The sequence below is a fragment of the Ciconia boyciana genome, chromosome 13 (genome assembly GCF_034638445.1).
Source record: "Ciconia boyciana chromosome 13, ASM3463844v1, whole genome shotgun sequence".
NCBI lineage: Eukaryota > Metazoa > Chordata > Aves > Ciconiiformes > Ciconiidae > Ciconia > Ciconia boyciana.
In genome coordinates, this window is record NC_132946.1 from 6,544,956 (window position 1) to 6,572,027 (window position 27,072).

Consider the following 27,072-nt stretch of genomic DNA (forward strand, 5'->3'; position numbering starts at 1 on the left):
GTTTTATAATGTTTTTGTAGCCTGTTATAAATGATAAATGGGAGACTATAGATGCCACATCAAATATTCATGCTGCATTGTGTGCATTATTATGCCGTTACTGTTCAGGAAACCATTAATAATAAAGTGAATGGAGATGTAAAAGTTGCTGACATGCCCAGCAAGCCATTTATAATGAAATGTATAATCCTTACCATAAAGTAAATACATTGGCCAGTGATTGTTGATGAAATGGAAACACACTGAATTATTTGTGAGGTATTTATATATTAATGTATATTATCCATATCATGTCATAGAAACGCCATTAATATTTTGTATGTGTTATTAATTATTCTTACCTAATTTATAGGCAGCTCTTAAAGTGTTACCTTGTCTCTTCTGCAGTTTTGTCAGCCACACGAGATCTGGCGAGCTATTTTATGCGACGCATGAGCCGTGGGGCAACCGTAATGAATTGGCAGTCGTGGTGCTGGCCGTGGCCGTGGCCGTGGCTAGCCAGCCGGAGCAGGACCGCGGCGGGTGGCCACCTTTTTGGCTCCCTCATCCAGCCACCCCGCTCCTCTCCACTCTGGGGAAAGGGAACGGAGGTGGCTGCAGGTGATGGTCCGGTCCACCCTGATGGGCTGCCCCAGGCCGGCAAACCCCGTGCCCACGGCCGGCCTCGCTCCTTCCCTAGCCAGGATGAGGCCTCTGGGCGGCCATGCTTCGTCCTCCCTCCTCCTCCTCACGCCTCCCCATGTGGCTGCCCCTTCGCGAAGGAAACCTGATTTTTTTCCGTGCGGGTGCGAAGGAAATTTCCTTTGTTCCCACGGCAGAAGCCCAACGTGTGGGATGCCCTGGCGCGACAGGCCTATGTCGCGAGGGCCGGGGGTGCCGCTGCCCCCAGCCCCTGTGGAGAAGCAGCCGGCCACACACGACGCCCCGCCCACGCAGGGCGGCCGGTCCCGTCCAAAACACCACGTTTTCTGTCATTTCTCCCCCCCCCGCCCCGCCGCCAAGCGCGGCCCCGGGGCGGGGGGAGGAGGCCCTGAGGGGCCGCCGCCGCCCGCCCCTCGCCCGCCCCTTTCCCCGCCTCCTCCGCGCCGCGGCCGCCGCCACACGCCGGCAGCCTCCGGCTGAGCGGGGCTCGGCGCGGCGAAGGGCTCCCTGCAGCCCCGCTGAGCCGCCCCGGGGCACGGGGCCTGCCGCCGCCTCCCCCGGCCCGTCGAGGCCATGGCGGCCATCCAGAACCTGCAGCTGTGGTGCAAGCAGCAGTGCGAGGGCTACCGCGATGTCAGCATCACCAACATGACCACCTCCTTCCGCGACGGCCTCGCCTTCTGCGCCATCCTCCACCGGCACCGGCCCGACCTCATGTGAGTACCCTCGCCGGGCGTCGAGGCCAACGCGTGGGCTGCCGGCTCGGCGGGGCCGGGACCCTCTGCTCGCAGCCGAGGGCCCTCGCTGGGCTGCGGTCAGCCCGCCATTGAGCTGCGGACTCCAGGCCCTGGGTCCGCCGCGGGACCTCGCCTTCCCCGCAGGCGCAGCCCTCACAGAAGCCCCAGCTCCTCCGTGGGAGATGCTGCGGGCGGGCAGCCGTCGCCGGGAGCTCAGCTAGCACCCACACTGAAAATCTCCACGTGAAGACCTCCGCTCTCGCTGCCTACGTGCTTTTTCTTCCCCCTATATTTTTTGTTTTTCCCCTTTCTTCCCTCTGTGGCTGAAGCATGAATATTTTAAACAAGTCCTTTCCATTGCAAAACAAGTTCAGGCACCAATTTTTTGGGAAGCGTTTCCTTCTTTGCTGTTTGTGTTTGCTTAGGCTGGGCTTTCCTTGCTCAGCCCGACGGCAGCCTAGCTGCGCACAAGTCGGGAGGCGAGGGCTATTTAAACAAAATACAGTAGAAAGGCAGGGCCCGGCAGCCACTGGATTCCTGAACATCACGCGTTTTTCCCATCTAGAGCTCTGTCTGTGGGAGGCAAAGTGTTTTCCAGCCGTTGCTGGGGCCCTGTGAGTTTTGACCTGTCCCTGCCCAAGTGTTAATGTCTGGGAAGGTGAACTGCCGAAGGGAGACATAGATCCTGCTTCCTAGTTTTTATTTTTACTTTTGGGCTCTTTGGACTTTGAGGCGGGGAGGTTGAGGGGAGAGGTCAAGGCAAGGGAGCAGTGCAAAGATTGCCCAGGAGTACTGATTTAAGCGTTAGGTCTCTCCCAGTCAGATGCGTCCAGCTGTTGGAGGACCAGGTTGGGTTTTCTGTACTGTGGTTTTCCTCCTCTTCCTTGAATTCTGCCTTTTTCCTTGTGCTCCCAGGACAGCCTGCCACTTGGGTTTTTGTGCACAGATCTCTCTTACAGGTGTCTCGCTTCTGGTGGAAGCCCAGGGAGAAGATCTCGTCTTGCTCTCTCTCCTCTGTTGTTTTGAAACTTGGAAGAGGCAGGAGCAGGCTTGGGTAGCGGGAGGTTAGTGCAGGCACTTCAGGCATGCTTTCTCTGTAGTCCCCAGTGCTTGGGCAGTCACCATGGTGTTGCTAGGTATGGCTTCCTGAAATGCTGTCGCGTCCATGTGACTCCAGATATTTCCTTTCCTTCCTTTGATTCACAGTCCCAAAGATACAAAATAGCAGGGCAGAAAGGCTGATGTGACCAGGAGGTGCTCATAGAGGGACCGTGACTGCTTCCTGGCTGACTCTGCAGCTGGCCCAGCTGGAGCATGGGTGTAAACAGGGGCTCAGCGACTTGAGAGCTGGAATAATCCTGTTGACCAGTTTAGTGACTTGTTTATAATCTTGAACTGCGTATCAAGGGTTGTGGATAAACCTATCTTAAATAAGTTCTCCTGTGCTGAAGAGGGAAGATGTTCCTTGTGGCGTCTCTCTGTTCCCATTCATGTTCTTTTATGACAGAAGTTCTGCCTGACTTTATTCACGACCTTACAGAAGCTCCTTCTGACTTGGACCAGCTCAGCAAAGACTGCCTGAAGGTTAAAGTAAGAGAAGCTTTTATCAGTGATCGCCCTCATCAGTGTCAGTGGCATAATGCAGGAAAGCACCAGGTGTATCCTTGGCTGGCCAAAGTCCTGCTGGAAGGAAATTATGCTTTCAGGTGGTTGGTGGCCAGGGCTGCTGGATGTCATGTGTCGGATCTTGGGGCTGAATACTTGTGCAAATTCTCCATGTATCTGTAAAAGCTTCTCTGAGTGTTGGCGGTGCAGGAGCTACCGGCACAGAAGTGTGGCTGGGCGCACGTGTGGCTGTGACTCCTGCTGCCCAGGGGCTTGAAGTGGTTTATCCTGAGCTCCTCCCCTTGCTTCTAGAATCTCCCCAGCAAAGATTCTAGTGAAGATTAAAAGCATCATAGTGAAAACAGAACTAGAAAAGGATAATTGGTGTTTGGAGCACTCTGTGTGTTTGCAGCAGCTCTGCTATATAAATCACTTGCAGAACATGATTCAGTCACGGCATCAGAGTTTTGCAACAGTGTGTTTGCCGTCTTGGTTTACACAAATGACATTCTTGGGCTGAGGAGTGCAGGGGATTTCTCCTTCCAGGAGCCCGAGAAATTCCCAGGAAAACTTCAAGCAATTACAAAACATGGTCATAATCACAGGCTTCACTTGTGGGGTATGTGGCTCAGAGGACAGGCTCATGGGGGTCTCTCCCCCCCTTCCTGTTTTCTTGCTGGAAAACATATGGAAAATATGATAGCTTCTCTCAAATTTGGCTGATGTCGGTTTCCATGTTATTGCCGAACAGGGCAGGCTGTGTAAAATTAGAAATGCATTTCCCACTCACTTCCCACTCACCCAAGGATGCTCTGGGGGAGTGGAGATGCACGCTGAATTACCATGGAAATTCATTTCTCTTTTGTCCCAGCTGAAGAGTGTTTCATAGCCAGCCCCAGCCAGGCACACGTGCTGTGTCAGGCAGGTCCCAGCCCATTTTCTGGGATGATTGCGGAGCCCTGAGGCTCCTCTCGTCAGAGAGACATGAAGCCTCACGGCAGCATGGCTGGAGGCTGAGGTCGGCAGCTGCCACGTGTGATGGCGATGGCTGTGCAAGCTCCGGCCACGGCTTTAGTGGCCTTGGCCTGATAAATGAGTTAGAAGAAGCAGGGGAGCCGTGCACACTCACTCAGATATTAATGCCAGATGTCGAGGAAAGGTTTTGATTAAGCTCCTTCTCTTCGTCCAGGATCTTGGCTTTCCCAGACTGTGAGCTGGTGTTCAGCTCGGTGTTCTGGGAATTGACTGGTTGTGAAATCCCCCTTGGCAGCTGAGCAGCAGTGGGTGCCCATTCCTCCAGCAGCATTTCCTGGTCCGCTGTCAGCTCAGCGGGGCAGGATGAGGCCGAGAGTCGCCAATATGGACAGGGAGGGCCCTGGCTGTGCTGAGGACGGGTTGCCCGCAGTCTCCATCTCCTTAGCAAAAGGCTGGGGTGAAGCAGAGCTGCTGCCTGCTTGGCCTCCGCAGGATTGTGGTTTGTGTGACAGGTGTAGGCGAGAGGAGGATGGTTCTAGGGCCAGGGGGTCTTGCCTGTTGTTAGTCACCCCCAGCAGCACACTGCAGCTTGCCAGCAAGACCACAGCAGCGTTGGAGCAGGCATTGCTGAGAGGAGGATGAGCGCATGGAGGACATCTTCCACCTGGGATTCCCAGCCCTGTCCCCTCTCCCCAGGTTGTTCGCACCTCCAGAAGGAGCACAGCGGAAAGGTCCTGTTTGCAGCAGAGCACGCTGGATTTGAACCCTCTGTTCAAGGACTGTGAGCTGGCAAAGGTTGCTTCACTCTTTTTCAGTGATCCTTTTGACTGCACATATGTTATTGTCTACAGAGAAAATAGTAAAAAAGTGCCAAGAAGCAGAAGCCTTTTTGGTACCATCATGGCTCTGGGATTTTTTTTGCTCAGTCTGCTCCAAGGTCAAGTTTCCAACCGAGTTAGTGCTTGCAGCAGCAGCAGAGGTTCCTCCTGTGGAAGCACATGTGCTTGCAAAGGACCGTGGCGTGCTTTGCGAGCACTGGGTCTGTGCAGCTGGAGCAGTGGGTGGTCACAGAGATTTGTGGGCATGAGAAATGCTCAGCCACTTTTTGCTAAGAGAAGGATTTTTTTGGGGAGCTAAAAACTTCATTTCTATTCCTGTGCTAGTGAACTCCACTCTGATTTGTTTACAATACTGGAGGCCCTCTCTTGGGTCAGATTTATATTTCTCACCTCTTCCAATTAATTCAGTTGCCTGTGTTTTCTCAGTGGAGAACTCCTACTTCTCCATTTGTATTAGCTTTGCTTTCTTAGGATTACATTGGTCAAGAGAGCTTTGATATTCCAAGATAGGAGATGTACCAGCAAGATCAATTTCCAAAAGAAATATTATATGTAAGCAGTTCACCTGACTAGCCAGGGAAGGAGTGATGCTGAGAGGGCAGGAGGCTCTTGAAATGACCAAGTAACCTGGTTGTTTGCACTCTCCTTCGGGGAACAGAAGGAGATTTCAGACATTCACCATTAAGAGATTTGTTTTTTTCCTGTTACATGCCACACAGTGTGAAGCTGCACACACGCTACCATAGCAAACAGCATTCAGCGTGGCTGAGGGCCGCTGACCGACAGTAAGTAGGTAACTCCAGTATGTTATGTCTTATGTGTCAGCATGACTGAGGAAGCTGGAGCTCCCCTCTCCTCTTGCAGGTGTTTTCCTGCATTCAGGATGTCCCTGCTACAGAGACTTTATTTGGGAGCAGAACCGGGACTGAGGCAGAGAGCTGCAATCATCTCCTTCAGCTGGCTCTTAAAAAAGCTGGTTTTCTTGCCTGACACAAACCAGGATGATTGTATCTATTGTTTCACTGAAACTTTTTTAGCTTGTGATTATTTTTGTTGCTTTTTTTAATCCATTGTCTCAGGGAAGGGAAATCTGTGGGCAGGAGTACTGCTTGAAGAAAAACTTCTGCAAGTCCCTTTGATTTTGCACAGGAAAGAGTATATGATTTAGAGGTGGGATGTGCCTTGTCTTTACATGCTTCTTGGAGGAGTTTAACCTTTGGGTCTTATCTGTTGTTCATTCTCTCCTTATCCCACATAGCAATACCAGATGCAGGAAGCAGGAAGGCATAGGCTGTGGCATGATGGACCAGCGTGTTTGAAGGTGCCTCTCTTGTTTATAATGTAATGCTCCACTTTCTGTACTAAGTAGATAAAGGACCTGGCTTGCTCCTTGCTGTTACAAGTAGTGGAAAAAGTTCCCCTGCTGCGATACAGATCATGTGTTTGTCTCATGAATAGGTCACTGCGAGCCAGCTTTGCCCTGGCTTTCACACGGTTATCCTGGCTCCTCTCAGAGGTGAGGGACTGGCTAACGAGGGTAGGTCCACATCGGTTATAAAGGTGCTACGTACGAAAATGCAAAGTTGGTGCTGTAGCCTTTTCTGTTTATCAGTGAGAATTTCCTCTCTGATATCAGCCTTTCGCTTAGCTCTGTGCCAGCAGGTGTAAGGATTGTAAAGTGAACCTGGGTTATCAGAAAGGAATTGATCCTGCCCACTTGCCTGGGCAGAAGGAAGCAGTGTTGGAGAGCAGGGCTGCCAGCCAACAGTCAGTTTTGTATTCCCAGTTGAGCAAGTGACAGTCAGTTTAAAACAAAGCTGACAGTGGCTGTTTCCTAAGCGAGGGACATGCTCCGCTATGGGTGAGAAGGCACACTCTTTTGTGGCTCTACTTCCAATAGCACAAACTCACTGTCCCGCTTGCTTTCTTGCCTGTCCTGCCAGGCCCTAGTTTCTGAGTTCCCAGCACAGTGCAGACAGAGGTGGCATCTGGGTTGGACCAGAGATGGGGAGAGCAAATCTAGGGAGAGGGGAAGAGGGAGGTGATGTCCGGGGACAGCAGAAGGGAAGAAGGATTGTTGACTTTGGCTTGTAACTGCAAACAGTAATTGTCTCTCCCTTTTCAGTTATTGGTTATGATTACAAATCAGAAGTGACAGCCCTAGGGAAAGGAAAATAAGAGTTCTCCAGGCAACTTTGGTGTTATCAGCTGCAGTATTGTGTTGTGGGCAGAGGTATTTCCTAGGCAGATTCCTGGTGCTGGTTTTGTGGAGCTCTGCCAGAGAAGAAAAGAGGATTTGAAACCAGAACTTGTGTGCTGGTGGAGTCAGCAGCTTCTGAGATCAGAGGATACGGGTGCATCAGAGAAGCGTGTGATACATGCAGTGTCTGAGGTATCCACACCTCCTCAGGCTGTGAGGACTCTGTGTGGAGACAACAACTTGCAAGATGGGAGAAGAGCATGGATCTGACTGTTTGGAAAGTACTTCCAGCGTTGCAAATCTGGCTGGCAGGCATCAGTGTACCTTTTTGAGGTGGGAGAGGAGCAAGGTTTTTTTGGGAAAAAACCCCACCCCATGGGTTAAAGGTTGCTCCTGGCTGTCTCGGCAAAACCCGTGAATGTGCATGGGATGTTTTGGCATCAGTATGTCCTGTCCACAGGAGGCTGCGGGAGTCAGCCCTGCAAGGGTAGATGTGCCAAAAATGTGTTGTGCTGCCCACGGGCAGATGGCTGCGCCTGCTGGGTCTCCTGCACGTCTCTGTCCTCGGAGGTGCAGCAGGTCCATGACTGTCTCAGACGGGATCTGCCACACTGCTCCCTCCAGAGTGTCTCTGAGAAGGCAGGGTGGGAGGAGATGCTCTGTCCCCCGAACCAGCGAGGCTCAGAGAGGTTTGCGAAGCTGGAAGTGAAGCAGCTTGCTCTACATCACCAACCTGAGATTTTTCTCTTCTTTCTATATTTCAGAAACTTCAACTCCCTCAGTAAAGAAAATGTGTATGAGAACAACAAGTTGGTAAGTGACTTTTACTTTTGGTCTAGTCTATGACCTGGCACCTTGCTTATGTGGTTTAGTGACAGAAACCCTGCAGATGCAGTGTGCCTAGTGTGCCATATTCAAATTCTTTGCCTTATTCTGTATGTGTCCAACCTTCTGATTTGAACAGCAATGTCCAGGCTTGCTGGCTGCTTGAAAGCACCCTCAGACTGCTCACATTTCTTTGCTGGCTGCACAGCGATGCCTGTGTCCAGTGTGTCCTGTGGCAGCTGGAACTTGGACAGAGATGCTGGAGGTCAAGACATGGGCATGGACGTGTCAAGTCTGTGATGCTCCTGAGGGATGGAGCAGGAGCTGGGAGGTAGCTGATGTGAGAGGGGAGGCGTAGGGAGTCTCCCCCCACTTCTGCTCAGTGCAGGGTGCAGGGAATGAAGGCTGCTGGAAGGTGGAGATGTCCTAAAACCTCATCCTGCCTGGACACTTCACTCCAGGATGGGGTTTGAGATTCTCTTGTTCTCTCTGTGAAGAAAGTAGAAGTTGGGCAGGCCAAGTCCCTCCTGCACTGGATTCAAGCTGGGCTTAGTGCTCCAAGGAAGGATTTTTTCCTCCCTGTCTCCCTTGCAAAGAGAGAGGCAGCAGATTAAAATGCTTTTTTTCCCCTTGACATTGCTCCACACAGCTTCGTGGCTGCTTGGCAGGAGCTCGGGATGTGAATGAACCACGGCAGCTTACTCTTGTCTGGACTGGAGGAATGACATCCTCTGACGCAGTGAGCCATCTGAGATGGTCCTTGCCTCCAGGAGAGCTAAACTCACCCCCCACATTCCTTAGTTTCCGCTCCCCTTCGGCCCCAGCCGTGTTCACAGTGCTTGTGATGACCCCCCTCTCCTCAAGCTGGGGCTGCAGTATGTGAGCAGTTACTCACACTCTCTGGGGTTCAGCCCTGCATGTTCCTCTCCTCTAGGTGAGGTTCAGACCGAGCGTTTTTGCCCGTGAGGTTTGGTATTTGGCAGGCATCAGGGCCTCTTTGCCATGGACGGTCATCCCAGCCAGAGTGCTGTGAAGCCCTGAGTGTTGCTCCATCCCCAGCCGGGCTGATGGTGTCTGCTCTGCTGGCAGCTTTGCTTGTCTCTGGGAAATGAGCTGTACGAGCCGCCTCCACTGCTTTTATTAATGAAAAGCTTCTTTGTGCCTCTCATAAAAAGAGTTGCTCCCCTCCTTTGTTGCAGCCTGTGTTTTCCGCCCCTCTCCTCCCTCCATTTCTTAGTTTCTTTTATGTCCTTTATTTTGCTCTCTTCCTTATTCCACCTGCTGTAGGATGACTTGTCTGTGTTGCCCTTTCAGTGCTGGTATGCCTTGGCTCTGTCGTGAGTGGGGTTGACTCCTCCATCTCCCTGTGGGCTCCTGGGCTGGCCTCCCCCCTCGGACTGCTCTCCATCCTAGCTCCTACACCTTCTTCCTCTGGCTGCCCCTGGGATACGAGTGGCTCTGATTTCTCCCAGTGCTATTCCTCTGCTATTGTGCAGACCCTCCTTGATGCCTCACTATTCCATAACTTCTTTTCAGGGGCTGTATTATTAAACTAAAAAAATCTTGTTTGAGCTGCAATTTGCCATATAAGGTCTTCTGCCGAGGAAGAATGTGTCACTTCTCAAGTGCCAATAAAAACAACCCCAAACCCTAGAAAAATTTCAGTTGGTGGCATTTTTTTGCTAAAGATTTCAAAAATATATAAGATGAGAAAGGCATCTAGAGACCTTGGATCCAGTTCTTTCAGTGCTAATGGATGGTGGTGTGGTGTAGCTGATACAGCAGTAGCCTGTGTCAGAGGAAAGCTGTGCCTGGCTGGCTCAGATGGCCTCGAGCGTATCACTTTGCCTCCTCTATGCAAAATGGGAGCGGTGACACTTACCTCCTTCGTAAAGCACTTGGAGCTGCACTGATGAAAAATGTTATGCAGAAATAACGTGTTGCCTCTTTACCTGCCTGCCCAGGCTGGCCTTTAGAGGAGAAGGGCAACTGGGCCATGTTAGGTGGTGATCTTGTTGGATCTCTAGGCAAGAGCGGTTCCCAGGAACACAAGAACGCTGTAGGCACAGGGGACGCTACATCCTAATGCTTCTCTCTGCATTGCTCACCTGGTTCTGGCCAAACCAGTTGTGTGCATAGAGCATCCTCCTCTTTGCGGTCCAGGCAGCCCCTTGCACTTGTTCTGTGCCTGTTGCACTGGTCTCACCTATGGCACCTGTGGCAGGAGGTGGCATGGCCTGTGTTCCCGCTACACTGCACACTGGGAATGTCCAGCAACAAAACCCACTGGTCAGACCAGTTGTGCAGCCAGTGCGATGGGGAACACTCCAAAGAATATACTAAGTACCAGGTTACAAGACAGGCGAGTGCCAGGCTGGCCTGGCAGCCGGGATGACGCAGCCGGAGGTAACTGGCTGAAAGTGTGCTTAATGTCAGCTCAGTTACATTTTTACTGGGATACCAAATGGAAAAAAATGGTAATTATCTTGCTAAAAAATAATGGCTGTTTGTTTCTTCTAAGCAGGAATAGTTGGCTTGTACACCAACACTGTTGTGTGTCTGTGCCAGAGGTCAGATGCGGAGGGTTTTAACATGTTTGAGTCTTTCTTTAACCCTTTCGCTGTGGGGTTCAGCAGTAGCCTTCCTTGTGCCTCTGTTCCTGCAAGTGCTGTTTCCTTTGCTGTGTTGGCATTTCAAAGGGGATGTTCCAAAGAGGGTGGGAAAGGATTTTTTCCTGTAAGCCTGGAAGCAAAAGGGCTGGAGAAAGTCCCTAGTAAAAGCTCTACACTGAACTGAGCAAGGGTGAAGTTGCTTTATGGATGTTGCATTTTTTTTGTCCTGTAGTAAAGGCTCTTTTTCAGACACAAAAGAAAATAGATTTTTCCTCCTTTACTTGAGTTTGATCCTGCAGTTTCAAAGCAGAGGGGACCACAAAGAGGAATATTTGCCCCAAATACATGTTAGGCAGCATGGAAATGGTTAAGCTGGAAGGGAGCTAGGTATCAGGGATTCTTCTGCATTATTCCTCTCTTCCCCTCTCTAGTCTGGGAGAGAGAGCTCCCTCCTGCAGCCCAAGATTTCCCCTTTTTCAGATGGGGAAGAGCAGGCAGTAGGCAGGAAGCGTTAACATTTGCACAGCTCTCGGAGACAGAAAGCTGCCTGCAAACACCTACCAGCGCACCGTTAATTGGGGAGCACTCCAGGTTGGGCTGGAAGCCTGGAAGTGAGTCTGCCAGCGTGGACTGACACATCCCCTTCTGCCAGGCCTCGCTCTCCGCAGCTGTGCGTATCCAGATAGAGGCAGGCTTGAGGAAGAGCAGGGGAAGCCCAGGTGAGTTCCTGTGCAGTGAGCTACGGCCAGCTTGCCAGGCCAGATTTTTGGCTCCCTGCCTGAATTTCTCAACGCGGTGGCTGGAAGCCATGACTCTGTTGGTTCCTGTAATGGCCGTACGATGTAGGAGTTTAGGAGTTAAACTGGTGCAGCTGTTCCCCAGTAGAGTAGTTGTTCTAGTGGGGCTGTTTGCAGTGGAGTTTCTTACTTTGCAGAGGAGCAGCTCTGCTGTCTGGGCTGGACAAGACCCCCCCCCTTTTTTTTTTTCCCCTTCTTTCTCCTTCCTTCTCTAGGCATTTCGAGTGGCGGAGGAGGAGCTGGGGATCCCAGCCTTGCTGGATGCAGAGGATATGGTTGCTTTGAGGGTACCAGACAGGCTGAGCATCCTCACCTATGTTTCCCAGTATTATAACTACTTCCATGGACGGTCTCCTAGTAAGTACCATATTCCCTGGAGGGGTGGAAAGGATCGGGGCTTAATTTTATGCTTTCCCTTGCCTCCTAACAAGCTTGGAAAAGCAAAATAGACTGCACAGAGGCCTTTTGGTACCAGAACTACTTCAGTGGAGGATCTGAACTCTTTACACACTGGCCTACAGTAGCACCAGTGCTTTTGGAGGGGCACAGGGCCGTGCCTTGTCTTTAAAACTGGTGCCTTAAAATTTAATATACTGTCTACAATTTCTTATGGTTCAGCCAGACAGGAGCAGTGAAGGTTCTTCTCCGTGTTTCCCACCTCATCTTTCCTTTTTTGAGCACCTCCATCCCTGCTCCAGTCCTTGCCACACCGGAGGGCTGGTGAGAACACAGAGTCTAACAAGGCTGAGCTTGTCTTTGAGGCTGTGCCAGTGTAACAGCATCCATGGTAGGGCTTGTACAGCACAGCAGTACTGATATAAGGAAGTAGAAGAAAATGACCCCCTTAACTGACATAATTGTGACAGCAATTCTTTCAAACATAAAACAGGCCACAGAGCTGCCAAGGCATTATATTCACATACTGGAGAGTTTATCTGGGCTCACAGGAGCATTATGGTAGACTTGGTTTATATTTGGCTTTAAGCTCATACAAAATGAAATAATACAATAAACCAATTTCACAGGTTCCTCCGAAGGAAACTTTAGAAAGTGGGACATGAATGACTTAACTGGTTAAGGTGAATCTAGATGGAGAACACAGATATGTATTGAAAATGTCCTACATCTTGGAAAGAAAGCACAATTCACTCTGAGAGCTGCCTTTAATGTCTAAACTCTTCCCCCTTCTCCACCTCCTTACACATTTAAGCATGCTTTTTCTCTCCCTCTACAACCTCTCCCCTCCTCCCTCTTCATTTTTTATTTCTTGTTTTTAAACCATTCTGATTGAAGTCAAACAAATTCCATCATGTTTGTGCCAAGTGGTAGGAATCTGGGTCAGTTTGGGGTCTTTACCCCCTCCCCTCCAGCATCTTGCCTACCACGTCATCAAGCACAGCACATTTTTATACTCTCTAGTGTCCCACAAAACACTCTGGTTGCATGCCTGTTGCTGGGGTGAAAGTGTGTGTCTGAAAATGAGGCCAGCCAGGAATGTGCCCTCTGACACCAAGCAGACGCCTGATACCATAGCCGTGCCCTTCGAATGGGCTCCAGCAGGACCATGAAATAAGCAGGACACAGGAGGCTAGAGAAGGCCAGTGGCCAATATTTTATTGAGGTCAGGTGTTTACAGAAGAGCAGAGCTGAAACCACCCATCTTTGTGCTGGGCGTTGGGAACTCGATAAATGGCACAAGTGGGAAGTGAGGGGGCAGCCCAAGTCTAAACCGTTTGCTGGGTCGGCTGTCACCAGTCCACTGGTCGCTGTGGTAAAAGAGCCCTGGGTGTTTATTTGGATAGCTAGCTTTCTTGAGAGAAGACTGCTGGGAACTGGGCTTCCTCTCTGCTCCCTACACCCTGCCCAGACTCCCTCTGTATTTACTGAAAAGGGTATAATCTTTTTTCAGACGGGTGGTCATTTAATTGGTCGCTCTTAAAGCAAATCTGTGGCTCAAATATCCCGCAAGGAACACAGAGACATCTCATTCAGAATAGGAAGTGGCATAAAAATAACATCCCTGTGAGACAGATGAGGGGGCCCGTCTGTAAAAACTCTGCATGAAGCCTTATTTCCCAGGGAAGTCTCCCTGTACTTCCCAGGGCACGGGGCATCATTCTTTGCTTGACTGAAGTGTGTTGGGGATTCTCTTTTCTCCACTTGTTGTGAATTTTGAGGGTTTCTCTTTCATCTGCAAAGAAAAGAGGATTGAGCATTTGCACGCTTCTTGTGGCAAGTCCTGTTGGTTTCTGCATCAGCACCACCATGGCACCTCCAAGTCTCTGTCGTAGAATTACCCATTTTTAGCGGTCATTTCTGCATTCAACAAGCCTGTTTGCTCCCTGAGAGTCCCAGCTGGGATGTGGGGTGGACGCCCACAGCAGTGAAGGTTCAGGGTGTGTAGGAAGTCTGGAGCACAGCAACTTGAATGAAGCAAGCCCTCCATGCTTCAGTTTTTAGCTGTAATACCTAACAGCAGTGCCTGTTTCAGTGGTGATCAATTCCAGCCAAACCATGGGCCAGGTACAAACCCAAGATCTTGCTCACACCATTACCAATGGTGTTTTATATTTTTCCACTTTTTCTTTCGCCTCCATGGAATTCCCTGAGAAGAAAACAAATCAGTAGTTTCAGCTACGAGATGATTCCAGCGTATGTTGGTAAAATTCACTTGTCGACTCTTGCCCCTTGCTCCACTACAGAACTGCTTGTGAAGGAAGCCTGCGTCCCCTCGCATGCTTTGCATGTTATGCATCAGGCACCTCTGGATCTTCTTATATTGTAAATGACTTCTAAGCTTATGGGTTTTCCTTATGTTACCTTAAAATCGTCCCTTCTTCCAGTTGGAGGCATGGCTGGAATCAAGCGTCCTTCCTCTGAACCTCAGGAGCAGCCTCTTGGGAAGAAAGCTGTTTCAGAGCCTCCTAAGCCAGTGCCACCAAAACTGCCTCCTGCCCACCCACCAGCCAGAGCTAAGCCAAAAGAAACCTGCCCAGTCACCACGGTAAGAAATGTGGTTTGGGGTGTTCTTTAAACCTTAAATCTGTTTAGTGAGCTAGAGAGTATTATGCTAGTTCAAGGCTCCTAGTGGTAAGGACTTAGTCTCTAAATTTTCTGCTCACTATGGGGAATTTAATCCAGACCTCCCCAGAGGTCTGGTTACTGAACAGATTCAGGTGGGAGTCATTGGAAAACCATCAGTCAGCTGGGATTTATCTAGTGGTGAATAGGACATGGGTGTCTTAGGACGTGGCTATGCTGCTCCTAGGTCTTGGGGATGGAGATTTTTAACAGAATGTATTATTTTTGCTAGAAAACATTGATTAAATTCTTGGAAACAGTTTCAAAGCAGAGTAGGGACAAAAACAGGGTGGAAGAAAGGAAGCTCCTCTCTCAAAAAGGTGAGGACCTTTCCCAGCGAATTCAAATCAGAGACCCTTGCACTTCAGTTTCCCACAGATGGACAAAACACCCTGGTCCTCTGGCTTTGTGGGAACAAGTTCCCCTTACTCTATCCTCCCGAGGGCTGTTCCACTTCGTACGAACACAGGGTTAGTGGGAGCAGGGATTTTCTGCATATCACTTCTCTGTCCTAGTAGCCAACTGGCTGTGCATGTCGAGCTCTCACCTGCCTGGGAGATTTGTAGCTGTATGCAGGGCCACAGTGCTGCCTGCTCACCCACCGTGTTTCCCCACAGAAAGGGGTCCTGGCAGAGAGCGGGAACATCCCTAGCAGCAGCTGTGGTATCTGTGGGAACCATGTGCATCTGGTGCAGCGCTACTTGGTTGATGGGAAGCTCTATCACAGGAACTGCTTCAGGTACAGCTCTTCAAAGTGGGGCACAGGCCTGTGGGTCGCAGAGGGGCAGTGTCCTTCCTTTGGGACCGGAGGGAGAGTGGTGTGAGGCACTCAAGGTGATGGAGGACATTTTTGTCAGAGTGGAGGCAGCCTGGGCCTGCTCTTGACCCGTGCATAGGAGAATCTCTTTGCACAGGTCTGTTTTCATCCACACCTCTCCTACTTCAGGCCGTGCTATCAGCAGCTCCTGTTTTGGTGCCTGAGGAATGTGCACATGGGGTCTGCTTGCTGCCAGTGTGGTACCTTCACCCTCCCTGTGCTGACGGTGGCATTGTGTCTGTACTCTCAGCTGTGTGTCGATGGCCTCCCAGTGCTCTGGAGGATGTTTTCTGAGACTTTTGTATCCACAGGTGCAGGCAGTGTTGGAACGTGCTTCTTCCTGGAAGCTACAAAGCTGGGCCTGAGCCCGGTACGTTCATCTGTACCAGCCACCAGCAGCCAGACAATGTCCAGATCTCTGGTCTCCGCAGCACCGGGAACAAACCTGAGAGTACCCCAGCCCCTACTGCTGCCAAGGTGTTCCAGAAAGCAGCAGAACCCAAGAAACCGGAGCAGGTGTTGAAGAAACCCAGCCAGGAAGGCCTTGCTAATTCAACCAAGCCATCTGTTTCATATTCTGCAAGCTCTGGCTTCAAAAGTGTAAATACTCCATGGTCCTCTTCAGCTGTAAATAAATCAGTTGACTGGAAAGGTACCCCGTTGGGAAATAAAACAGAGCACCGTGAAGGTGCCCCATCAGGGCCTCTTTGGACAACCTCCACAACAAAAACACAGCAAGCCCGAGAAAATTTTTTTCGGTCATTGGAGTCCTCCAGCAATAAAACCTCTGACACTACAAAACAAGTCACTTCTTCTCATGGCCCTGGTAAAACTGCCTCTGCCAGAACCACTACTGAGGTCAGTCCAGTGAATGCTGAGAAGGATCAGGCACGTAACCATATTATAAAGGCTCTGGCTGGATCAAACACCTCTCCAAACAGGCCGGGAGGACTCAGTGCCACTGGCTCCTCAGCATCCAGCAGGTAAGCACTATTTCCCTTTTTACCAAAGATGATCCTTGGGATAACTTGGAGAAGTCCCTACATCTTTCTTCCCTTTTCCCTGACTGCTTTTGTGGCTGAGATTTAAAGATGTGTAGAGGGACTCATCCAAGTCTTTGGAATAGAGGCCAATAAAAAGGTCCATCTTTTCAAAAGGACTCACTAGGTTGTTCTTTTTTGCAGTGGCAAGTTTTCTCCCACCAATTCTCAGTGGCAGAGTCCCGCTCCAAAAGCACAGCCCAGCAAAACAGCAGGGTACACAGCACTAAAACAGGAAAAGATTACAAACCCTTTGCCCAAGAGCCAGGCTGCCAGCAAACCTGTTGACTCTGTGCACAAGCCAGAGTCAAAAAGCATCAAAGGTGAGGATGACTGATTTACATACAGTTCTGCCTGGACACAGCATGCCAACTTTATGCCTTTCTCTTGGACCAGTACAATGAATATGTCAGTGACTCCTATACTTTCTGTCTGTACCACCACATAAGGGTTTTCTGAGTTCTGGGGCTCAACACACCTCCATTTGTTCCTGTGCAATTGCTCCCTCTAGCGTGTTGAGTTTTTCTTCTCTGAGGATCTCCAGGTATTTGAAGTTGTACTAGCTGTCATCAAATGTTGGGATCATGGTGGATTTCAGCAGCTCAGGTAGACTTTCCCAGATGGGAGACCTTGCCAGAACTTCAGGATGATTTAATGATAGCAGATGGGGCTCGCCCAGCCTCCTTATCTGTTTTGAACCAAGCTTCCACCATGGTGACTGAGCAGTGGGCTGAGGGATGATGTTCTGGGGGTACCCAGTGTCTCAACCACTTCCAGATGGCCTGTCTTTTTTTGGGCCAGAAGCAGTATCTGTCTGCAGTTTTCTGTGAGCTTGTGGGTGTTTTGTGTCCCCCCTGCTTCCTGCCCCATCCTTTGGTCTCTGAGATGTGAGCTGTTTGTGTTATATTGCTGTTGAACATGCCTGTTCATTTACACCGTGGCTGTGTTTCTGTAGCTGCATAGGGTTTAAAGCATTTGAGCCGAAAGGGGCAAAGTGCCACCAAGATTATTTACTACCTATTGTATGTGAATCTGTCCGAGTTAAACTTGTTGAACTGGTGCTGGTTTGCTGCAATAACATCATAGTATCTACCCCAGTGCATGGCTTATCTCCTAAGATCCTCCTGAGACACAAATCTGGCTCGTTTCTTTTTATTTGATCTGATATTATCTTGTTATGTCCCTTCCTTTAGGAAGTGTGAATGTTGGTGAAGACAAATCTGAGAGCCCAGCAGAGTGGAGATCTCTGTTGAAGCCTGTAGCCAGCAAGTGAGTGTCTTGAAGCTGATGGGTCTCTGTGACAAGTGAATGGGGATGTCCATGTCTACAGCTGTGTCTATTGCTGCAGGTCTGTGTGGACATAGGAGGGAAGACCTCCTGTGTTTTAATGCTTCTGTTTTCAACAATTTGATGGAAGAGGCAAAGGCTTTCATTTCTGGGGAGGGAAAGCGTATTTCAAATTGCTGGACTCTGATTAGAAAAGTGTGACCATCCCAGATGGAGATCCAGCCCAGGATGTCCAGAACACTTCTGTGGACCATTCTGCAAGAGGGATGGTTTCCTACCTTTGTCTTTCTTCTTTGCAGAGACCAAGGTGGCTCTAAGAAACCTACTGATAACTCCCAGGTGGGAACAGGGAGTCCAGCACACAAGGAGGCAAAGCCAAGTCCATTAGTTGTCCCAGCAGCAAAGCAGGACTCTGGTATGAAGGATATAAGCTTTATATTCATTTTGCTAGTCAGGCAGGGGACAGGCATTAGTGCTGCAAGGCACGTGTAAGGAACATGCTGGTGGAGGTTGTGCCTTGCTTTCAGGGATTTTTGCTCTCTGCACCTGCTTTGGTCCTGTGGTGCCTTTATTTGGAGAGCCATCCTTCTCCAAGGAGAGGGACTCGGTCTTCACAGGGTGCCCTTCTTCTGCAAGACAGCTAGCAAGATTTTGCTCACTGTCTCTTACGTAAATGTGTAATGGTGAGAAATCTTGATGATGGTTCCCAACTGTTGATTCTTCTCCTCCACCCTTCTCTCATACTCTGGCCTTGTAATCGGTTGTTTCTCCCTGTTTCCTTTGGGCTTGCGCCCCTCGCTGTCATCAGGAGAGGAGAACTAGGACTAGAAATGAAGGTGGCTAGTGGTGAGTGCCAGAGATGCTGGGCAATAAAGGGATTTTCATGAGATGAGGGTTGAAATCTCTTACCCGAAACCTGTCTGTGCTTCTTAATCCAGCTTCATCTGGTGGATTCATGAAGAAGTTGATCCCCAGCTCAGATCTTGTCAGGAGCTGTCAGAATTCAAAGCAAGTCTGGGAAGACCCTGGGGGCTCTGCCAAGAAGGAGGAAGAGGGCAACCAGTTGAAGAAAAGCACTACCACATGTAAGGTCTCTTCTGCCTGTTTAAAGGCACTCTCTCCTCTGCACTGTCAGGGGACAGCCTGAGTGGTCGGTATGGGAGATGTGTCCCCAAGTTTTCTGTGGCTAAGCCTGTGGCTGTCGTCATGGGGAAAAAATCTGTGTCATTATTTTTTATTAGCCAGCTTGGCCTAAGCAGGAACCAGCCAGGCCAGAGAATTCAGTGGGAAGGGAAGAAATTAAAATAGGGATTTTCAAGGTCACTGCCCTGTCATTCTTTAGTCTCAAAGCTATGAAGAGGACCATCTCCTAATTCAGGGAACTGGGATCTAGTTGATGTCTCTGTTCTGCTCCAGTTGAGTGGCTTTGGAAAATGAAAGGAATGCAGAGAACTGTCAGCCAGAGACTCCAGCTGGCGGGACCCCATGGTAGCAGCAGCCAAGGCTGCTGCTTCTTGGACTTTCAAAGATGTCCTGACCAGTTCTGACCAGTTTGTCCCTACCCTTAATCCAGTTTCTTACTCCTGTCTCTTCAACCACAGCTTTACTGCGTACCTCTCCTCCTTTGCGCAGTTGTCCTCGCTCCTACATATCCCACCACAATGCAAATGAAATTTTTTGGAACTAAGTTAATATTTTCTGCTGTCGTGTTTGCTTGGCTCGTTTGTTCTCCCCTTTCATTACCCCATCTGGCTGTGTCTTATGTGTTTGGACTAGAAGGTCATCACAGCAGGGCTTAGCCCTGACTCTGATGTTCGTCTCAGAGCAAGCAGGATAGGTCCTGATGGCTCGGTGGCCTCCTGCTTTAGTATTTGTTAGCTGGTTCCAGCATTGTCCTTAGCCTGCACCTCTGACAGCTACGAAGCATTCAAACTCCAATTGTGTTGTATATTTTAAAAGTTTAGCATGCCTCCACTGCCATCATTTTCCCAAAACTTTCCATCTCCTTTTTCCTCAGACTCAGCCACAAGGTTCAGCATTACATCCTTCCCAGGAAGTGAGCTGTTATGATAAGGGAGGCTGGTTTTATATCCGTCTTTCTAAAGCTTAATGATTGCTGCTGGGGAGTGCCCGCTATGGGCAACTTTCCCAGCAGTCTCGCCCCATTTTTCACATGTGTGCATGTCTGCCATCTGAAAGGCTGTTCTCTTGCTGCTGTCAATTGGCAGCATGTGGATTAAGGACGGACTTGTTGCTCCTCTGTATAGGTCTTTACTACCTCAGCACTCAGAGAGATGCTGTGAACAGTCAGCTACCATTCCTGCCCTTAATCCTGTGTGTGTTGCGTGGGGCTGTGGATGGTGAACATTTCTGTAGATAATTCATTTTCTTTGGCGTAGGTAGTGTTTTCTGTTGGGAAAGGAGGCTCCAGGGTTTTCTTGCCAACTGTCCTACTTCCAGTTTGCAGGCAAGCAGCCAATCCATCCTGTGTCTGTCAAGACAGAACTCGAGGATATCAGGGGATATCAGACCCTGAGCTGATCAGGAGAGTGTCGTTTTACTAGGTGTTCCCCTCCAGTGACCTTGGTGTTCTCATGATCAGTGGTGTAGCTTTCTGCCTTGGTTGGAGGTGCTGCAGAGATCACTCAGAAGGAGCCTGGAGATGCAGGGCTGAGCTGGGAGAGGGAGGTGTTGCTCAAGCAGTAGCAGCAGAGTGCTCGTGGCAGGCCAGGTCCCTCTTGGAGGAACCTTTAAGAGAAGTGTGAGTCGCAGGTAAGTGTACAGGGCAGCAAACCAGCAGCATCCAGAGGGAAGAGTACCCTGACAGAGGCCAGCAGTGCAGGGACAACACAGCTGATTGCCACATCCGGCATCTTCTGCTTTTGCACTCTTCCTAGAAAATGCAATAGAGCAAGGCCTGGGCAACTGGAGAGCTGTCCTTGAGCTCTTCCTCGAGTCAGCACCAATTGCCAGAGACTCTCGAGGGGCTCCCCTAGTCTGTCTGTCCTGTCTTTCTCCTTGTGTGTGCTGAGCCTGCACTGCTGCTGCCTTTCTTACAGCCCTGCTCTTCTGATACTAGAGTTTTCTTTCTTCATCGCGTCATCCACGTACGCCTCTGTTCTCTCTCTGTGGTAATTATCCAGCCTAGCCCCTCGGGTATCCGAATACCTCACACTCTTCTGTAGTTATCCTTGCAGCACAGTTGGGCAGAGGAAGCTGAGGCACAGTGGAACAAATACACATTGCTTAAGAATTGATTTTAATAGGTGTCCAGGGCCTAAATAATGCTGTGTAGCGGGGCCTAAGGGACTTCTCACCTAGGAAGTGTTTTGTGGAAGGAATTGAACCTTAGTTTCCTGAGACCTATGCTAAGGTCCCCTAGACCGTCTTTGTTTCATCAGTATTTACTGATACTTCTTTGTACAAGAGCACTAGAGGGGCATTTTTAAGTATATCTTGGTGTTCCCTGTGACAGTAACCTAGTACTTCTGTTCTGTCCTTTGGAAGCTTAATAAGGGGTGGCTTTTGCCACAATAAATATCTTTAACAAGATAATGAATGAACATAGAAGTCAATATTCTCAGGTGCAAGGTCACAAGTCACACCTGAGTTAGGTGACTGCCTGTGCCCTGGGGATGAAAGCAGCACGCTGTGACCAGAGGGTATCTGAGCGTCTGGCCACGAGGAGTAGATCAGGCTGTGCTGTTTCTTGCGGACACATCTCTCACCTCAGTCAGGCGTGCCGATGCATGCCTGTTGTCAGTGCCCTCTGTTGGGTGGCAGGGACCTGTTGTGCTCTCTGGTGGTGTGGGCACTGTCCCACTCCACAAAAGTATTTAAAGTTTGTTATGGCGTTCTTCATTTTTTTTTTTCTCCCTTCTAGTTAAGCCCTCTGTTCCAAAAAGCATCCAGAGCCCTGAAGCAGTGTCGCCAACCAAGGTATGGCTGGAAACCAGGTGTAAGGGGAACAGGCTGGGGTTGTTGGCTATCCTGCTGGAATGCTTGCCCAGATACATCTCAGTTTGTCTTATTGGGAGGATTTATTTGAATTCCCAGGGAAAGGATGAAAGGCTCTGGGGAAGAGACAAGATGACGAGACTGCAGGTTATCTCCCATGAAGGGGGACAAGAGAGGCTGGAATAAGACAGAGCCAAACAAAATTCTGGTAGACGTAGCCTCCCCCAACAAAGGAGGGGGAATGTCTATGGATTAATGAGTGTGGGTAGATGTTATCACTCATAGCGAATGAATCGCAGCGCTGTAATGTTGCAGTGGCCACTGCGCTGTTGTGAGCAGCCAGCTCTGCATCTCTGCTGACTTGGCTCATCCAGGACATGGCTCTGCAGTTGGGCTCCTTATGTCATTTCCCATTTCTGTTGGGGCTGTGACCTCAGCAGGCAGTCTAAGGGCACTAGCTGTATTTGTTCCTACATTTGTTTGCCTAGCTGCACCCAGACTACCTCCCTGAGGAGGAAATCCAGGAGAAGGTGTGTGACATTGAGAAGCAGCTGGATGAGCTGGAATTGAAAGGAGTGGATCTGGAGAAGCAGCTGCGTGGCTGCGAGGGAGGTAAGGGAGACTGGGGGCCAGCTCTGTTACGGTGGGGAGGTGTGGGGCTCATGTCCTACCCCTGGGCATTCTTGACTCCATTTCTAGGAGCTCATGCTACCTGTGAGACACCAGGTTGCCAAAGATACCTGGTATAGCAAAATAAAGACCTAGGAATTTTGAATCCTCTCTGGCTGTTTCCTAACCTATTGTTTGAGCAAGGTCTTGTGTTTATTTGGCTGAAGATCAGGGAGTTTTAGGCGTGGAAGGCTGCTATTGATCTGGCTTTTGGATCCTAAGCCAGACTGGCCGTCATGGCTGGCTCCAGTTTCACAGGGCTTAGTGAGCTCATTCAGAATGGCAGAGTTGGGCTGGCCACATGGAAGATGAGCTGGGTGCCCTGTGGCAGAGTATCTGTGAGCAGCTTCCTTGAATCTGCAGGGGGTGGTCTGCATCCTTTCCCGTGTTATGGTAGGCTCTCCCTTAAGTGATTGTGTGTTTGAGGCAAGGGGTACTGAACTGAGGCAGCTTCTGGAGGTGTGTTGCCCTTTGTCTCTTCTGCAGACGAGTCTGAGGATGCCCTCATGGTGGATTGGTTCAAACTGATCCATGAGAAACAGCTGCTGCTCAGGCAGGAATCGGAGCTGATGTACAAGTGAGTACAACCAGAAATTCACCCATCTGCTTGTGGACTTCACCTGTGAGCAGTAAGCAGGGAAGGATAGCGAGCATGGCAGCCCAAAAAATAATGTGCCAATTGGTAGGATGAGGGAGGGTTTGAGGACGTCTCTGGGAGAACTGCCTGAGGTATTAGCTGATGGGCTTTTGAGCACTGATGAGCACCCAGGGTCTGTGATGAACTTGTGGGGAGGGAAATTACAAATGCGATGGAGGAAGATTTCCCCTGACCCTACCAGCCCCTACCCAGGTGGCGGGCGATGCAGACATGAGGCTTTAGCATCATAGGAGAAGGGTCCAGCCCTGGGGCATGGAGGGCCAGTAACTCATCGTTTCTTTGGTTCCTTCCAGGATGAAACAGCAGAAGCTGGAGGAGCAGCAGTGGAACATTGAGACAGAGCTGCGACACCTCATGAGCAAGCCAGGTAAGGACCAGCTGCACTGAGCATCCTGCTGGCACCTGGCTGTGCAGAGCCCTCCGCTCTGCACGCCAGACCTGGGATGTCCTTCAGACCTGAATGACACTGCCAGGGATCGCAGTTTCACTGGGGGATCTCTCCTGACTGCTGTGCTGTCGAGCTGTCAGGTGCAGACTCCCTGTAACATCCAACCCACCCACACTTTCTGAGTGGATGTAAGATGTGCCCCTGAGCGTGAGGATAATAAAATTGGGCCTGTGAGAGGGACTCGCTGGAGCAGGGTGGAGGCAGGAGCCACAGCGGGGAGGTGCTCACCTGAGCTGTGAGTTGGCCTTCCCTTGTCTTGTGCAGAGGAACTGAAGACGCCCAGGGAGAAGGAGCGAGAGGAGGAGCTGCTGGAGTCATACCTGAACACAGTCAATGATCGGAATAATATTGTGGAGTGCCTGGATGAGGACAGACTCAGGTGAGGGCCCTTGGGTGGTGGGAGATGAGCCCACACCAGGGATGATTTCCATTGTATTTCCTCCACGGCCCCACTGCCCAGGCTGTAGGGGTGGATGAATGGCTGTAATCCAGACTTCTGCTCCATGAGAGGTGGGTGGTGACCTGTCACCAACCATCTTGTCCTAAATGCTGCTGCCGTTACTTCCTTGGCAGCTGTTAGAAATTGAGATCAGAACCACAGCCATGTTCAGTGCTCTCTCAATCTAATGCCTCTCTGAGGACAAGGGCTGTGAAAACGTAGAAGGCAGCAGGAAGAGAGGAGAGGCTGGAGATGGGGACAATGGAGGCGGCCCAGGAGCTGCAGGAGGACTCTGGGAACATGAAGTTCTGAAGGACTGTGTTTGTCTGCTGCAGCAAGTGAAAGAAAAACTGTAGCCGAGAGTTGGATCCTCCCCAAGTTCAAAGGAAGACTGCTGTGTCAAGTAGCTGGATTTGTGCCTCCTGTTGAGGAGAGCAGCGCCCGTTTCTTGACCTCAGGGCACCGACTCCAGCTCGAGGATTCTAGTAATGCCCAGGCTTTTGGCTCTGGCCTTGCCCAGGCATGAGGAGATAACAGCGTGTTTGTCCCTGACTGCAATGCGAGCACCTTTGCAGCACCCCAGGCTACTGGTCTCAACCTTTATTCATCTCCTCGGGTGTGGTGCTGCCCCACAACTCCCTGAACTTGGGTGGTTCACAGGCCACCTGGGGGAAGGGCCTCCCTGCTGCAGTGCTGGACTGCCACGGTCGAAATCCCCGCACAGGCCCTTGCTTTCAAGGGAACCAGATGCAATTTGCTAATGTCCAGGAGTCCTCTAACTGTTTTGGTTTTGGTTTGTTTTTTTTTTTTTTTCTGCACCCTTCTCAGGGTGTGCTATGGAGGTTGGTCACTTCTGACTGGGGGAATAACAGTAGTCTTTGCATGGTTTTTGGTGTCTACCACCTTGTCATGAAACACACAAAGTTTTCTAATGTCATGCTGTTCCATTACAGAGAGCGAGAGGAGGACCAGATGTTGGCAGACATGATCCAGAGGTTGGGTAAGGGCCCCTTTCTACTCTTATGGAGCAGCACTGGGTAGCACTGGGGCTGTGGGTCTCAACCTGCTCTGTGTCTGCTCCCTCTCCTGCAGATGGATCTCTCGAGAGCCCAGAGCCAGAGAAGAAGAAGAAGAAGAACAAATTCCTCTTGCCCAAAATACGGAAGCAGAAAAATAAGAGTAAAGCTCAGGAGTGATGTTCCTTTGCACAGCGACCCAGAGAGGGCCATCAAAGGGATGTTCCTTCCTCACTGCTGCTTTCCTGGAGTCACGCAGGACTGTGATGAGGCTCCTCTGCTCCCTGATATGGAGACTGCAGGTTTGGGGACCAAAGGGACAGTGTGAATCCCTTCTGGCCCTGGTATGGGGCCCAAGGATACCTTTCCCAGAACATGGACTTTTAAAACTTTTTTCCTTCTTTGGATCTGGCTCAGAGCTGGCTTCAGCCTTGTTGGCAGTTCAGGAGGGCAGAGCTCAATTTGCCCATCCACTGCTCGGGTCATTACAGTCCTGAATGCACGAGCATGGCACTGCATGTCACCCCACGGTGCCCCACTCATGTCAGCCAGGGCTGCACCAAGGACACTGCGCTGGTCTGCGAAAGGGCCTTTCTCCCTCCCTTCCTCCCTCCCTGCGTGTGATGTGGCTCTTTGGCCAGGATCAGAGACACAGAGAGGGAGGTGCTATGGGGCAAGGGAGATTGAGGGTGTCCCCCTTATTACGCCAGTGCAAACTGGAACTGCAGGCCCCACAGCCGGGAGGGAGGCAGAGAGCAGAACCACCTCTGTATCTATGGGGTGGGATGTCCTAGACCCAGAGCAGTTTCAGCAATAGTGCTCTGTTTCCAGACCTCCTTTTCAGAGGTGCTGTAGGCTGGTTTCTCAAAGCCATGAGGGGTTGCTCACTGCTTCATTCCCTCTATGGGGGAGATTTGTAGCTTGCTTCTTTCTGTGACTGCACAGCGAAGCAGGGTTTTCATTGTCTGTGGCCCACCCTGCTGAAAAAGAACAGAAGTCTTCTTTTAACAAGCTGGTGCTAACTGGGAGCAGAAGGGAATTAATGGGTTTGCTTCACCCATGAGTCTTCTGCATGGGACCAATATTTCACTTCCTGAGGCTCCGTCCCTGGACAGCCAGCACCCTCAAGGGATGCTGCGGTTCACCTTGGTGAGACCAGGAGAGTACAAGCAGGTCCTGGGCTGTTGGCAGTGAGTCTTTCTACTCTTCCCTCAGTCCAGTAACTGCAGCCAGCCACCTGCCCTGTGTGTGGCAGTGTCCTGTCTTCCCAGTCAGCCTGGGGAGCAGGGATGGAGACAGGAAAGGTCAGATTAATTCATGATGCCTCTAGCTCTGGTATGCATGGACTTCCCTCCCTCCAAGCCAGGTACTTTGAGGTTTCTCCGGGTCCTGTTCTCCAGCAGGGCCTAGGATTTTGCAGGGAGGAGGTTTGGTGCCTGCTGTGCCCGCTGGCAAAGCAGAGGCGATACGTCCCTTACCCACGAGGTGGCAGTGGGACTCTCTGTCCCAGGCAGCCCACCCTGGGCACCGCAGGGATGTGCTCGGTGAGGTACCAAGTGCCCGAGGGGGTTCCTGGTGCCCACAGCGTGTGCCATGTGTGTACATGTGGTGGGTCACCCTGTACCTGCATATGCTTTTGTCCAATAAAGATTTGCTGGAGCAAATCCCAGAGTTCCAGCACGAGTTTGGATGTGGGTTACTGGGTGTGGGCTGCCCTGGTCGCTGTGAGCAATGACAGTTCCTCGCCAGAGATGAGAGTGCCCAGAGCTGTGGGTGGTAGCAGGAGTCTGGGATACTTGTGATGGAGAGGCTCCTCTGCCCAGAGCTTGTAGACCAACTGTGGGTCCTGGGAGAGCAGCAGAGCCAAGGGGGATGTGCTGACCACAGGTGCTGGCGTGCTGTGCCTTGCCATCCTGGTCTGGTTGTTGGGAAGCAATTCCTTTCCCGGGGCTGTAAAGATGAGAGGAGGGAGGAGGGGCCCCTCTGCCAGACCTGGGCATTAGCAGCAAATCCCCAGAATTAAACCTGCCTGCGTGGGCTGCCAGCTGAGAGGGAGGGAGCTGAAACCACCTCTGCTGAAGGAAATATCCTTCCTAATGAGTGGGTCCTCCTCCTACAGCTATCCCGAGCCGTCATTATTGCTAGGCTTTCATCTTTTCAGGCTCAGATTCTCCAACCTTGAGAAGTTGTCTGTATGGATTTGGGGGTGGCAGCATCATCCAAACCATCCAGTCCTCCCCTCTCCAGGAGACACGGGGCAGTTTAACCTTCGCCCATCTTGAAGGCAGGCAGGAGGTGGGTCTATGCAGGAACGTGGTCACAAGGTGCTTAAACTACAACCCCTGCAGCCCTGCAGTGGCAATGAGTGTGTGGTTTGACCTGCTGTAGGGTTTGCTTTCGTGAGAAGGCCAGCTGCTGTCAGAAAGCA

The 27,072-nt window shown here is 50.7% G+C and overlaps 1 protein-coding gene across 5 annotated transcripts; it reads left to right on the forward strand.

Moving 5' to 3' along the window:
- Nucleotides 1-1,062: 1,062 nt before the first annotated feature.
- Nucleotides 1,063-26,321, forward strand: MICALL2 (MICAL like 2). Of its 5 annotated transcripts, XM_072877820.1 has the most exons (18): nucleotides 1,218-1,358; nucleotides 6,057-6,119; nucleotides 7,763-7,811; nucleotides 11,448-11,589; nucleotides 14,076-14,236; nucleotides 14,931-15,052; nucleotides 15,442-16,113; nucleotides 16,315-16,493; nucleotides 17,364-17,439; nucleotides 17,757-17,872; nucleotides 18,396-18,542; nucleotides 21,341-21,396; nucleotides 21,903-22,026; nucleotides 22,570-22,660; nucleotides 23,035-23,108; nucleotides 23,454-23,568; nucleotides 24,582-24,628; nucleotides 24,721-26,321. In XM_072877820.1, exons 4-18 carry the CDS (start codon nucleotides 11,505-11,507, stop codon nucleotides 24,822-24,824), a joined length of 2,169 nt encoding a protein of 722 aa, XP_072733921.1. In that variant the 5' UTR covers nucleotides 1,218-1,358; nucleotides 6,057-6,119; nucleotides 7,763-7,811; nucleotides 11,448-11,504; the 3' UTR covers nucleotides 24,825-26,321. The 5 variants fall into 5 exon arrangements, with proteins under 5 accessions (XP_072733920.1, XP_072733919.1, XP_072733921.1 ...); XM_072877818.1 differs by lacking the exon at nucleotides 6,057-6,119 and having other exon boundaries at nucleotides 1,065-1,358; XM_072877821.1 differs by lacking the exon at nucleotides 11,448-11,589.
- The last annotated feature ends 751 nt before the right edge of the window (nucleotides 26,322-27,072 follow it).

Coding starts and splice junctions, on each gene's coding strand:
- MICALL2 (XM_072877818.1), top strand. CDS start 1,216: ATGGCGGCCATCCAGAACCTGCAGCTGTGGTGCAAGCAGCAGTGCGAG. Junction 14,237..14,930: donor AAACCTGCCCAGTCACCACG/GTAAGAAATGTG, acceptor GTTTCCCCACAG/AAAGGGGTCCTGGCAGAGAG. Junction 24,629..24,720: donor AGACATGATCCAGAGGTTGG/GTAAGGGCCCCT, acceptor CCTCTCCTGCAG/ATGGATCTCTCGAGAGCCCA.